Below are 15,147 nucleotides of genomic sequence, written 5' to 3'. Positions count from 1 at the left end.
TGTAAAATAGCAAAGCCAGCATAATGACGGGTCTTCTTTATGGCAGGTTTGTGCGGTCTCTGTTTAAAAAAGGACTTGGGAAGAATAGCTTCTGTTTCAACCAACATTGCCAGATGAAAGCAGGTCAACCTCAAATTAAAGTAGGAGCATTTGGGACACAGTATGACATTCAAGTCTCGTTTAGTAAGTCCAAACAATAAACTTGGTGTTGTTTCAGAGAGGAGTGAACCCTCCTCTTCACACTGAGCACTGTAGAAGCCTACCAGCACACGCTGCCACTGTATTATTCACTCAAACAAACCTGATTTGAATGTTAATCCTATTAAAGTCACCATAATAACAGCCTATGGCCTTTTACATAACACAACAAATGCGATTATGTTTTGTGTTGCATTCCTCCTCTGCCTTTCAGAAAATCCTGTTCCACACTCCAAAAACCAGACCACTTGACCCAGAAAAGGCTCCATCCAAAGAAAGAAACCACAATAAAACACAACCTTTACGCAGAGTCATGATAACATGTTCTGCAATTTACTATTCATTACTAGAGGCTGAAAGCAACATGTCATCAAGATCACAGGATGCACTGTGAGAGACGGGCTGCTCCACTGACACTGTTAACGTAAACTGTCAATTATTTTAAATAGGGTACCAATAAATAATGAACATACAAAGCATTGCTAGAACTTTTCAACTTATGATAAGGTCGACTTTTCTGTATTATACATTCTTTACTCTAATATTCTAATATTTTGAGATATGGATTTTTGATTTCCATGAGCTGTAAGCCATAAAACACAACAAAAAATTAAATTTTTCTGAGATGGACCTCTAGATGGCATTGCCCTGGCCTGCCGCACCCCCATTAGGTATCTTGGAGTTATCATTGATCAAGATATGCAGGTATGCTGGTCTCCAAACCACGTTTTGTCAAGAAAACACGTAAAATGTTAAACAGGAAATGATGCAAACCGACACACAAAACAGCTGTTGTTTGTTATTATAAGATAGCAATTATAAAGACCAAGAATATGGATGAAAGAATGGATTCGCACACACAGGTAGCAGGGATTGTCTGTGCTACAGAAAGAGCTGGAGGGGAGTAGAAAGGTGAGCCGATAGCTCGCTGAGATCACAGTCTGACGGTTGCCGAGCTCGCTGACTGGCAAATCGAGCTTAAAAACGTGTAGCGTGAACTAGGCTTTAGTTACGCTGCTACAGGCCTAGACTGCTGGTGGACTTCCCATAAGCCATTGAGCACCTCTGGGTTTACCCTCCCTTGCATCTCTGCACATCAAAATATATTTCAAGTTAACATTTCAAACTTCTTGCAGCTTTGCGGTGACCATTTACATTGAAAGCTGTTATGACATGTTTAATGACTGAGAATTTGTTAGGGGATGGTGGAAGGGGAATGACAAGCAGCCAAAGTGTACACAACTGTGATGCTGGGTGATGAAACAGACAAACAGGCAAATGGGGGTGGGCAGTCTGATCTTTGTTCGCACAGAGCGACTCACTTGGCCAGCTTCATCTCTATCTGCTGCCGGATTTCCTGCCGCTCCTGGTCGCTGCGTACAGGGAAGATGTTGCGGTCCTCCAGCTCCTGCTTGCTGGGCCGGTTCCGAAGCTTCACAGCCAGCAGCTCCTTCCTCATCCTGCGTGGGAGGGTCCCTGTTGTTGTTCAGCACAAATTAAGGTCAATAATGGTTTTTGAGCTGCCAAACATAGTTTCCCAGCTAAACCTGCTCAACTGATGTTAATCACCACACAGCGTTCTTTTGTGCTTTCTCGTAAGATCTAATACCTTATTAATTAAATAAGTCTACAAACCCATTTCAACATGTTAACGTGAGCAATTAGTTTTAGATTTAGAACTTACTTTTATAATGTATTTAATGTTATTTAAGTATCAGTATAAAAATATATAATACGTATAAATTAAAACACAGTAAATACCTGAATACATTTTATTCAAGCCTGTGTAGAGGCACCTTTGACAGCAATCACAGCCTTGGACGTTGCAATTCCTGTTTTCTGAAAATTCTGCGATGGACTGAGGTTTGCACTAAGTCCAATGGCTGATTTGGCCATTCTAGGACATTACCACCGTTGTTTTTCCAGCCATTCTTGGAACGCTTTGGCTTCATGTTTAATAATGCAGTAGCATTATCGCGTCCACTGTGTTAACTTCCAATTTACGCTAACTTGAAGTGGGATAAAATGATAATCGTGCGGTTCTTGTAGACTTCTCAAATGTTATCGATAAAATGGATTTTAATTTTTAAAATGGATTAAAATTTCAGACAATCATCAGTATAAATGCGCTACTTATGATTTTCACCCACACACTGTGCGAGCACGGCAACCCTCAAGGCTTGGCTAGCTTCCTTTCCTCATTCTTCAAAGGACATGTACATGACAGGTGCTGTTATAAGATATGTCATTTGGTGCCAGTGTGCACCACGTGACGGACCCGGGAGTTATAATTCCACAATTTGGCCACTATGTCAAATTGACGTTGAATTGTCGAATTGATGAGAATAAGTTACTATGGTTACGGAGACGCTCTGTGTCTCTGTCACTCTGACACTTGGTAGATAAGCAGCTGACTTTGTAGTAATGATATCGCTTCGTTAGTCGTCGTTTTTTAACAGATAATGATAAGATAATGTGAAATAAGTTGAGTAAAATGACAAAAATGTTCAACAGAAGCTAATGACTAAAAAAGACCAAATGTTTTCATTGACTGACAAACACTAGCCAAAACGCCATGTTAGTTTTCAGATGTCAGAGGCTTTCTATGTGTCAATCTGCAAGAAAGCTACAATAGTGAAGCAATTGTGTCTCCCGTCTCAGAACCCTGCTGTGTATTTATAGAGTTGCCTGGTGGAAGTGATTCTCCCCAGAAACAACAGCTGTATTCAAAACCGCCTACTATACTAGCTGTACGTACTGATTTAGCCTGACTGTTGCATGTAGAATGCAAACAAAAGCTAAATCTGCAGAATGATAACAATACCCGGATGTCGTGCTGATTTTGAAAATAATCTCCAGTATTTTTACTCAGAAGTTAAAAATTCCCCCAGATGTCACTGGACAGGTGTTGCATGAAGCAATGAAGAAATTTATCCTAGGGCAAATAATATCTCAGAAAACACTACTTTTTTTATCTTGGTCGGTAATGGCCCTAATATGCCATCGTATATTACAAAGGTATAATTCTATATGTTATATTTTGCATGGCATCTCAAGTTGAGAGTTATGTTTGAAATGTTAAAGGCACATTAAAACAATCATTACACATGAAGAAGGGGGGTGATTGTTTTTAATAAGACACTGTATATGGCTTATTGTACCTTCTTTTAAAAAAAATATAAAATGTATCACAAGTTTAAAGTTCAATATAAATAAAGTTACATTAAATTAAGTTTTAAAGTTTGGGGGTTATAGCCAGTTTTGTTAACAACCGCATCAGGTGATTTGTGATAAAGGCCTAGCCAGCAAATGATAGCTCACTACAATTAGGAGCTAAATTAGCCTTGTTACAGGGCTGACAGCAAGAAATTTTTCTGTGCCTGAAATGTGTTTGGGTGTTACAATAAAGATGGAGGGTAGGAAACACGAGAAAACAAGAACAAGAAGAGAAGATAATTGTACACTGTTTTAATGAAATGTTCAATGTGGAAATATATGAAAGGGGGGGGGGGAGGGGGTCCTACCCCTGAAGATTTTTGAGCATAAACACTTAATTTCATGCATTCTGGTGATATTTTCTGCCACCGCCTAGTGGCAAATATAGGTTCTGGTAATTATGGCTGGGTAATATGGCCTAAAATGTTATCACAATAAAACTTTTCATGTCATTCAATATCTATTATTCTAATGATAAATGTCAAATCATTATTCCTTTCAAGTTTAAAGGCAGATTTTTGCTCCGGGGTGAAAGTTGAAAAAACCAGATGGTTAATTGTGGTTTTAAACTATTTTTTATGGTCAGAATAAACACTTGATACTTTTTTTGAATGACACCTCAATTGACCCATTAGAAACTTCCATGTCCTGTCCACAGCCTACAATAGCCAATGAGTGTCCACGTGGTCGGGAAGTACCAGTCCCCTTTCTTTCGTGTGTACACCGACAGAGAGAGCCACCACAGGAGAGGAAGACTGGCGCTTCACACACACACACACACACACACACACACATATCACACGACAGTAAAAAAAAATATGCAAGAATATTTTCCACAGATATTTGTAATACAAACACAGCCTGCGCCGGAATTCCGCCACAGCGCCAGAGAACTTTAAGCCCTGCTTTGTTAGCATTGCACACCTGAAAAATATTTTAAATCTACTCTCTTTTCTCTGCTGCCATCTCCTCCACCACTCCCACTTTATAGAATACAACAGTTCAAACAGACATCTGTAGAAGCTGATATTAGTTTATTACGATGCCAACACCTGAGAACATGACTCATTTAAAAGTGATAGGCTGTCTTATAAAAGGGTGTTAAAATTCATTTTAAATTGTTCAATAACAGGAGATCTACATTTGTGTGGATATATTACAAACATGTTAATCGCAGACAGCTGTGCACCAATGACCCATATGATGTTCTCAGTGTAAATCCGTAAATATCAGCAGAGATAATGCTGCTCTTTATCCACTGACGGAGTATTTTGTTGGCTTTGTGAATTAAGAGGCAGATAATAGTAGAGCAAATATTACACCAGTGTCAGCAGACCTACCAGAGATCACGGACTCGTTCCAGCTGTCCTGGTCGCTCAAGTATTCGTCCAGACGCCAGTTCTCTTTGTTCTCATCAGACGACTTCTTGCTCTCCGACTCCCCAGCAGGCTCCCTGTCTGTGCTGGACGTGCGGGACAGACGGCCATCCAGCCGGCGTTTCAGAGACGAGTGTGCCTCCTTGGTATGGAAACTGAGATCACACATCACAAAACAAGCCTGTCGGTTACAACTTGATTATACCATGGCCAGGACTGGTTGGAAGGTACGGATTAACTTTAAGTAACCACTAACGTTGATTGCAGATATAAAAGCATGCGCCAGTATTAAATGTTGGTAAAGAAAGCAACAGCTTAAGATCTTAGTTCTAGGGTTATTAGTGTAACCACTAAAAACAAGCAAAACCTAGGATAAACATCTTCACAGTGAGAACCACGCAAATTTTATTTCCAATGTGTTTGAATGTTTATTTAAAATATACAGTATACTGAAAGGATTTCACACAAATGAAATGAACAAAGAAAATCCCATTTGTTTTGGTAGAATGACGTTATCACTGAGTAAAATGTAAGGAATTTTTCTTTATAAAATTAACAATTTAGCAGATGTCGGTTAATCCCTGTGCCTGATATTATGATGTGTACCACAATATGTGATTAACCATGTGATCACTTGAGAGTTGCCCTTTAAGGTTACTTTTATACTGTCAGTAGAAATAAGCGGCTTAATAAATATGTCATATTGTTGCACACTCAGCAAATACATTTTTTAAGTTGGCTCTTTCATTAAATAAATGAAAAGGTAGAATCAATCAGATCAAAACAATTAATTGATTAATTAATTAGTCATAGCCAATGATAAGCCTCTCAAATGCGAAGTTTTGCTGCTTTTCTGTGTTTTATATCATTTGTGTTTTGGACTTTAAGTCAAAACAAAACAAGGCATCTGAAAATGTCATCTTAAGCTCTCAGAACTTGTGAATAACAATCGACAGGTTAATCATTGGTGAAAAGAACTGGTATGTACAGCACTCATCAGTAGTCTTATTTACAGATGTATGTTGCCGTTTCCATATTTTGTGTGTGTGTGCTGTGCACAAATGTGGGTCATAGGACTGGATTATTATGTTCTGCGAACAGGGCCTTTTAATGGTCTAATGTGGCCATAACATTCATTGATCATTTATTAATGGATCTGTATGTAAAAAATGTATGCAAATGTGTCATATATCCCATGTGATAACACCTACACAATAGAAACTACACAATAAAATGCAACCTCAGACCTGTCCTGTCTATGTTTAGTGGCCAGGGCACGGTGCAGTTCCTCAATGATGCAGCTAGGGGGCAGCTGTTGGTGTAGTGACCCGAGGTGAGGGGACCCAGTAGGTGTGGAGATCCTGCCTCGTAACAGGGAGCCATGCGGGTCTTTGGGAAGTGTGAAGTTCCTGGGTAAGGTGGCTGGGGATTTCTTAACGGGCACTGAAGGACCGCCTGGGAAGGAAAGTCATCTCAGTGAGACACTGCTGCAAGCCAGTGAGGCGCTACATTGTGGATCTCCTGTTCAACTTACTGTCTAGACTGCCCAGTCTGGTGAGCAGTTTGACTGGCAGGCTGGGCAGAGTAGAGGTGCTGGCTCCTCTCTGGGGCTGGGCAGTTGTCACCTCCTGTTTACCTTCAACAGCCTCCACCTTCCCCATTGACTGATCATCACTAGGGTCACTTAGTGAGGTGCTTTCATCTCCTCCATCTTCACTCTGACCGAGATCTACTGTCATGTGTGAGTCTTCAGTGACATCTTGTACTGAAATGAAACGTCAGCAATGGTAATGAAAAGGTTTAATTTGTTAAGGAAGTCTCTGTCTCCACCAAGTGGACAGTCAGAGACAGGTGTTTTAAACTGACAGCTTAAATCAGAAACATGAACTACAATAAAGAACAGTATCCAATCTTGATTTACAACAATTAAAAGTGGCATTTTTCAAAGGGGAAAATCCAAGGGTTTATCCATGGACCTCCTGTTTGTGTTAGATTGGTTTACATAAAATAAATAATGTACATACAAAAACAGGACAAATAAAACTGTAACAATAACTGAACTACCACTAGATGTGCTCAGTGACAGGAAATCTGCACAAAAAGAGAAATCTGGACGTAAGAACGTCTGCACCTCTTCATTACCTCTGCCACCACTAGACAAAGAAGAACAGTTTACAGTTTAGTGACAAGGCTTATTCACTACTCACGCCACACTAAGTGTGTGAGATGGTAAAATAAATATAAAATATTTAGGAGACTACTACTTCATCCAACAGCTGTTTAAACTGACCGTTTTTCCCCTGTCTGCAAAATGCATGATGGAAGTTAGCTCTGAGTGAGCTCTTGTGGACCATTTTGTACTATGCACCACGGGATCATTTAAGTCCCAAATTATATAGGGTGCACTAATTCTCACTAGACATTGGGACATTTTCTACTTCAGCATGTGTAATTGCCTAGGGACGCTTTACTTATTAAACATAAAAAACCTCAAGAAGTGCTGTTCTCTATATACTTGTACTCTGGAAACTATATTTTCTCTCAGACCACAGTACTGTACTCTACCTGTTGAGGCTTCTAAATCACTGCCCAGGTCTTCACTGGTGCTGGCCAGGGGTGCCACGGGCTCCTCATCTCTGTCCTCACTATCAGAGTGAGTCGGGGTGTCTGGATCTTCACCGTTGCAACCACATGCAAGATCTGACTCTGTATACAGTGCACAGTGGAGGAGGACAGGAATGAGTCTGCATAGCAGTTGGGAATCATGTGGCTGAACAGGTGAACTCAGTGTTTGTGTTCATTCCTCATTTTGCACCTGTCTCAGTGTCCCTGGGGTTCCGCCTGTCGAGGTCATCTCTCTTCTGCCGTACAGCTGCCTTCTTCTCCACCACTAAACAACAAACAAGCATTTATGAAACCTGTCCACTTTCCCACAAAATGAGAACATGCGAAGCAGCCTGGTCTATTTGCAAATACAGCCCCCCCCTGTTCCTATTCCCTGAGTGATTCCCAAACCAGCCAGCATTTACTGCATCTGACAGAAGCCTGAGTCTATGTCACACTCACTTGCCGGGGGCTTCAGCTTCTCGTTTTTCTTTTTCCTCCATTTCCAGGGTTTGAAGATGCGTCCTAAGCTGGCCAGCTTGCTGTTGCGGCGGATAGGAGGCGTCCGAACCCCTGAAACCAAGCAACCTGAATGCAGCGCCCTCTGCTGGTCCATCAAATCTACAACACAAAACAAACGGAGCTCCCTTAACATAGGCTGCAGGCAACAAAATCCATCGTGAACACGGGTCTCCATCAACGCTCAGATGTGGTGAGGACTGAACGTATTTCTTAAATCACTTCTAACACAACTGGCTGAACTACTGACACACCACCATCATGTGAGGGTAGCAAATGTGGGTCACTGGCTGTGAATGCCTTATTGATTCCGGTCTAATTTCTGAGGAGAAGCGAGAGGACAAAGAATTGCATTGTTTGTGTGTGACTCACGTTGTTTCAGGGAAGCCAGACCTTCCTGGTCACAAACACACAGACAATAGAATGCTTTTAAAAACATCTTGAATGCACACGCAGAGAAGCAATAAAATCAGCTTCACCACGACTGCTTTTTCTAAGGTCAAAGCAGACATCTGCAGCCTGCGTCCCCACGGATTTAACACTATTTTAGACTGCATACTTATCATGGTGACATTCACAAGAATCTGTAGCACAATTTAACATCATACAGTAGTGTCATAATTGTATAAATCTTACATGCTACTACTGGCAGACCGGCATTTTTCATCGTCTCATGTCTCCATGTTTATTTTTGTTGTCCTGTATTTGTTATTTTTGGGTACTGACAAGCATTGATTCCAGTGTTTCGGAAGGCCTAGTTGTGGGTAAGGTGTGTTGTAGTTAAGGTTTTGGCATTTTCATATAAAGCTTGATAGTATTTGTATATATGAAGGCCCCCCAGCCTTTTCCTCTGTATCGTCTCTTGCATTGAATGCTGTTGTCCTCTCTGTGTTTGTGTGGCCTGTCCTCTTCGCAGGTCTGTATGATGAAGAGGAGGTGGTGTGGCTCATCCTACTTAGTGGGCGACACCTGAAGCTGCTCATTTGTCCTCCTGCAATCACAATATCACGAGATCCCGCAAGAACCCAACCCTGATTTGCTACGCCTGCCCAGAATATATAAAGCAGATAGTCTGAGACCGTGGGCCTCCCCTCAGACAAACCTTGGAAAAAGGCTAGTGGTCGATCGATATGGGTTTTTCAATGGCCAATACATAATGCTGATATCTAAACAAAGAAAAGTAATGTATAATTACATCATCCATGCAGAGTGCAATCTAATATACATGGGTATCTTAGCCATAAACATGGTGTTTTAGATGGAATTTTAATTTATTCACGAAATAGAAAAATAAATTGGGTTATGCTGTAGACTGTGACTGGTGTTTAAGGGAGAGTGGTGTATAGTTTGTCAGAAGTGACAGTGTTTACCTGCATTATTCTCAGTATAACAATATATATTTAATACTAGGCAGTAATGGGTTACATTTGCTGTCATTTAGGATTATATATAGGTCTCGTGAGTGCAGGAATCGGCTCATGCCGATAATCACAAAATGCCAGATATCGGCATAATAATCGCTCAGCCGTTTAATCGCTCGACCTATCACTAAAGTCTGTCGGGCAGTTATTAGTTTCTGACTCTGGGAAAGTGGGAAAAACAGTCAAATTCCCCAAAACTACAATATCTTTGAACCATCTCTTTCTCCAAATTACACACAGTTAAGCTGTTCTATGATATCTCCTTTTGATAACTAATGCAATATTTTCACTGATCCTACCCTCAAACAGTTTGGAAACCCCTAGGGAGGCCCGTCTCCCACCTTGAAACCCTCTGCCGTAAGACATAGCTCCTGCTGTGGAAAGGGTATTGCCATATCTCTACCAGTGAACACATTTCTACTGTTGTACGTAGGGTGACCAGACGTCCCGAAAAATCCAGGACAGTCCCGAATTACGAGCAGTTGTCCCGACCCCTTTCCGGTTTGTCCCGAAAATTAGACCTAACATGAGTTTTGATCATAGCCTAATTAAACTATAGGCCTACTTATTGTTGTATAGTTCTCTTGCTCCAGCAGGGGTTGCAGGTTATCTGTACATTGTGTCAACAGCGTTGTTTTAGCCACAAAGTATTTTTTAAGTATTTTTTAAGTTAATTTTAACTGTGGTGTCACTGTTGTATATTTGTTTGGAGAAGTCGAAGACACATTTCCACTAAGGTGGACAATAAAGTCTAATACAATACAATACACAGTTTTATTTTTCCTAATAACAGACAAGTGACTTCATGAACAAACATAAAGATTTTTTTATATACATATATATATATATATATATTTTGCAATATAAACATCTAAAACTGAAGCACACACTTGCTCTGTTTAAGCAGAACTGCCAACTCTCACGCTCAGTGCGTGAGACTCACGCAATTGACACTTTTCACATGCCTTTTCTCGCGCATTGGAAAAACTAATGTAACATTAGACTATAACTGATTACGTCGACTCAGCGCAATTATACTCCAGCCAGCTGATGCAACACCGGCGGACGCTGTGACAGGAATCAAGCGAACCCGGTCTCTTGCAGTGAGTGGAAGACAGTTTGTGATCGGGTAACATAGTTGGTCGTGTTTTGCAATATAAAAATGTATAATCTGAAGCACAGCCTTGATCCGTTGGGAATGAGAGCTGCACAGAGCTGCTGAAGTTAGCATGTAGATTTGTGGTGAAGTGTTTTCACTTAATTTTGTTTTGCACAGGTCTCATATATTCAGTCCCAAACGGGTTCTGTGTCTTTCTGTCGGTCTGGGATTCTATCATATCAGCAGAACAAGTAATGAACAGCAGATTTTAGGGCGGGGAGATTTTGAAAAAATCAATTGTGATTTAATGATGACATTATTCTCATAAAAAGCTTTCTGGAGATGTCAGATTATACAATTATGTGGGATAGATATGCAGACAGTTTCTAACTGAATTAAATGGGTGGTGAGGTGAAAGGGTGCCACAGTTAAAGAGGAACTTCCCCAAACAAAGACAAAAAGAGGAGGGAAGACTAAATCATGAAAGAAATAGGCCTACAGAATGCTTGAAAGCCATACACCTACTGAATTATGTTCTGGTATATTTTAAATTTTAAATAGTCACCTGCTGCCTGAGTTTTGAGTTTCTGTTGACATAGCCTAGATAAAAACATTTCCACCATAAAGTGATGCAGAGAAGGCAAGCACTGGTGCAGAAATTTTCACCAGAATGCAGGAAATTAAGTGTTTAATGCTAAAAATTTGATGGGGGAGGTCCCCATGACCCCCCCCCCCATCAAAATAAATGGCTCCTCCATTGCTAAAGGGAACCTTACACCCTACACTGTTGCTTATTATGAACTAGCCTATAATAGGCCTATTCCATACTTTTTCTAGAATTAAAATAAATACAGTCTCTGGTTTTGACACGTATATTCTGGAGGGAAGACTCCCCAATACATGGTTTGGTCAACATTAAGGCTACCATGTCTGAGGGTTGGCTCTGATCTCACCATGATTATTGACATGGCTTTTCATCTACACATACAGTATGTGGCTGTGGCATGCACATTAAAGATTGATGACCCCAACCCCTGCGGTGGATATGACACAGAAGGCCTAAAATGAGTTTCGGTTTTCACCTCCTTGTTTCATCATAACATTTTCGACTAAAAGTGTGCAGAAAGCTTTGATTTCTCTCCATAGATAAAGATTGTCAATCAATGGCTATTCCTTTTAGATGGAACTTTTACTTCTGATCTGACTTCTCAAAGCTGTAGAGGAGGGATCACAATGACAGACAGACAGGCCGACTGAGCTGACTTGAATCCAGTCAGAGAGAGAGAGAGGTTCCTTGGAGTAAAGACAGAAAAAGGCACTCCTACACAGTCTGGCTCCGACAACAAGCTGACACCTCAGGGAGCCTACAGCTGAGCCGTGGGCTGTGAAGGGATCGGTCTACGAACACTTTCATTTTCAGGCCAGCTGCGTCTAAATCCAAAACATCTGTTTATTTATATGCCTTAAGAAACAAATTAGATACACCAATTACTGACCGCAGTCACAATTATAACAAGACAAAAGTGAGTATTGTGAGTTATACTGGCATATTCTACAGGTGAGGATAGATTTGGCAAAGGATTTAAATGTGATGATGCCAGCATGTGGACGTGGACTCAAGCAAAAGTGCAACCTATTCACATTAAAAACAAGGTCAAACTCAATCAATCAATCAATCAACATTTGTATCCAAGTGATGCAGGTAGCAGCCAGGTATATCAACAAAATTTTCAAGTAGGTGCTGTATTTACACAGATTTCCAGCACAGATACTAGAGATCATTTCAGCAACTAGGCTATTCAACATCAAAAGTAGGCTTAAAATTAGTGCCGCAACTAACAATTATTTTCTCAATTAAATCAATCAATCAATTAAATAAGTGTTTGATCTATAAAGTATCAGAAAATAGTGACAAATGCCTGTTTTCAAATGTCCATTTTGTTTAACCAACAGCCTAAAAGCCAAAGGCAATTTACTAGCAAATTAGACAAAGAGAAGCAAATCTTCCCATTGGTTGAAAAACTTGACATAGAAGCAAGCAAGCTAGAGACTTAATCCTTTTCACTGCATTTACAAATGTAATTAAATAGACCCGTGACTGATGCACAAGAGATAACATTACAAGCATACAGACTACGCTAACAAAACATGGCCAATCATAACTGAGTGTATTGATCCATGAACAGCAGCGTATTGGTGCTTTGGCTTTCGCTGACACCCAAAGTTGCTTTATCCAACAAAGACAAGCAGGCCAGCTGCCCAAGTTATGTGTGCCTGTGTGTGGTGAGGAATTCAGGTCAAGCTTGTAGTAACTGTAGCAGCACACCAATGGGTAAGCCTGCCGTTGCCATGGTAACCATGCTGGATGCTGCAGAAAAGGCCCTTGGAGGCAGAGAATCACAGGGGCATGAGGAATAGGGAGTTGCTGGGTGGATGGGAAGGATGTTGCCACACAGAGAGAGACAGAGAGCTGCAGCAAATCACAGGCCAGCATGTAACTCTGAATAATGTAAGTCAGGGAGGGGGTTGTGTTTTTAAATTTAAGTTATATTGAAATATTTATTCACGGCTGGAGCAGGAAAATTAATTGTCAAAGTCATGTGCTCCACAGTGTACTGCAGATACTGAGCCTGCAATGCCAAACACAGAGCATCTGTTAAGTGTCACAATATTTCAAACTCAAGGCTTTGAGTTTTTATAATAAAGCGCTATATAAATTAATTATTATTATTATTATTATTATTATTATTAATAATAATAATAAATTATTAATATTATTATAATTATAATAATAATAATAATAATAAATTGTTAATATCCTCACATTCCTATAACTTGTTAACAAGTGATGAGTCAAAGTTTATTTCTCCTGAGTGGTTTGGAATGACATAATAAAAAATTAAAATTTATTTAAAGTTTAATATAATGAAAAGTCACGTTTTAAGGAAATTACGCAACATCCATGATAAAAGTCCCCAAGGAAATATTATAGGTGTATCACAGCGATATGACCACTTAGAAGAACTATTATTACATATTATTTTACTGATATCATAGGTGGATATAGCACCACTACCACATGAAGTCAAACACTACGAGTCCCAGTAGGCACATTCCATGAACAACATTAAGTTAAGGGTAAATACGTGGGATACTTCGCCGCAAATTGACAGTAAATTAGTGACGTTTTGGGCGAAACGCATATGTTTCTGAATCTCACTCACATATCATAGGATACGCAGCTGTCCAGTCCTCATCCAGCTCTCGGTATTCACATCATATATTCCCATAAAAGCCTGAGCGGAGACTGATGACCGCGGTGTGTTTTAGGAAATATACAGACGGATGGAAATAGTTGGTAATAGTAGCCCACCTCGTTCAAAAAGTGTAAAATACTAGTTTAACGGGGGCGTGAGCGGAAAAACCAAATGAGGGCGACCGGGTTGCATCTGCGCCTACTGTTGCTGTGCCCTGTGGACCCCGCCCCTCTGCACGTGAGGAGGAGGAGGAGGGCAAATAAACTGGCCGGAAACTGGAACACGCTCATCCTCCACAGCAAAACAGGTAAAAATAGTACTCCAGTAACCTACAGTTCAGTTCACACACACACATACTATCTTCTCTATTATTTGATTCATCGTTTAGTCTCTAAAATGTTATAAAATGGTGAAAATTGCAAGCATTAAAGACCAAGGTGACTTCTTTAAATTGTCCATTTTATCCAACCAACAGTGCAAAACCATAAGACAAAGGAAAACGACACATAATGGAACCAAAATGTCTGGCATTCTTGTAGGAGGAAACTTATGCCCCCTTTCCACCACATGGTACCAGCTCGACTCGCCTTGACTCTACTCGCCGTTTTTGGTTTTCCATCGGGGAAGAGTTGTACCTGTAACTGCTACCTGGTACCAAAAGGTGACGTGAAAACACTGCAGACTGCTGATTGGTCAGAGTGAATCGTCACTATTTACTGCATCATCATTGCGTGCGCCTGAGTGGGGCCAGCAACAGAATGTTTTTAGAATTGTCGTCATTGTCGTTATTTCGTCACTAAATCCACTTCTGAGAAGTTTTGAGGCGAGAAATCCACTCTGTGGATTTTGAATATTGGCAGTGTTACGAAAATTGATGGCGGATCGAAAATGTGCTTAAACTTTTTCGGAGTTGAGGAGCTCCATAAGTGGCGGAGGGGGGAAGCTCTCGCCAACAGTAGCTCACAAGGCCGGCCAGCCGCCTGCAGAGCCCTCTGCTTGTATAAGATAATTGCATTGTAACCGATAGGACATGTTTTAGGGGGCAGCTGTGGCTCAGGAGGTGGTATGAAATGCTAAAGTCAGCATGCAAACATGCTTGACATGACATATCCAACATGTATAATGTTCCCCATCTTAGTTTAGCATGCTAACATTTGCTTATTAAGCTATATCCAAAGCGAGTTACAATTGCTATTTATGTCTGGAGCAACTAGGGGTTAAGGGTCTTGCTCAGAGACACATCAGTGGGTCACAGTGGGGAGTTGAACCCGGGTCTCCCACACCAAAGCCATGCATCTTATCCACTGCACACAAAGTACACCTTAGCACACAAAGTACAGCTGAGGAGCATGAGTTGCATATAAATGTTAATCCACAAATAAGTTCACAAGTGTATTTCTGATGCACACGCATATATTTCTTGTTTTAAATAAATGTATTAGACATCCACAAATATA

The 15,147-nt window shown here is 40.5% G+C and overlaps 1 protein-coding gene across 3 annotated transcripts in view; it reads right to left on the bottom strand.

Moving 5' to 3' along the window:
• Nucleotides 1–1,348: 1,348 nt before the first annotated feature.
• Nucleotides 1,349–15,147, bottom strand: part of LOC123956866 (phosphatase and actin regulator 3-like) — a 43,854-nt gene continuing 30,055 nt past the window's right edge. For 2 of the 3 annotated variants that reach the window (XM_046029358.1, XM_046029357.1), the window contains exons 2-8: nt 7,857–8,015; nt 7,606–7,680; nt 7,356–7,496; nt 6,325–6,555; nt 6,038–6,245; nt 4,755–4,945; nt 1,349–1,674 (exon numbers count right to left, since the gene is read on the bottom strand). In XM_046029358.1, the coding sequence (XP_045885314.1) occupies nt 1,517–1,674; nt 4,755–4,945; nt 6,038–6,245; nt 6,325–6,555; nt 7,356–7,496; nt 7,606–7,680; nt 7,857–8,015 (1,163 nt within the window). In that variant the 3' untranslated portion in view covers nt 1,349–1,516. Of the gene's footprint in view, nt 1,675–4,754; nt 4,946–6,037; nt 6,246–6,324; nt 6,556–7,355; nt 7,497–7,605; nt 7,681–7,856; nt 8,016–13,657; nt 13,882–15,147 lie in introns of those variants that run through there. The other variant, XM_046029359.1, reaches the window with a different exon arrangement.

Source organism: Micropterus dolomieu, linkage group LG18 (assembly GCF_021292245.1).
Source record: "Micropterus dolomieu isolate WLL.071019.BEF.003 ecotype Adirondacks linkage group LG18, ASM2129224v1, whole genome shotgun sequence".
In the NCBI taxonomy this organism is placed as follows: Eukaryota; Metazoa; Chordata; class Actinopteri; order Centrarchiformes; family Centrarchidae; genus Micropterus; species Micropterus dolomieu.
This window is presented reverse-complemented; position numbering and strand designations above follow the sequence as displayed.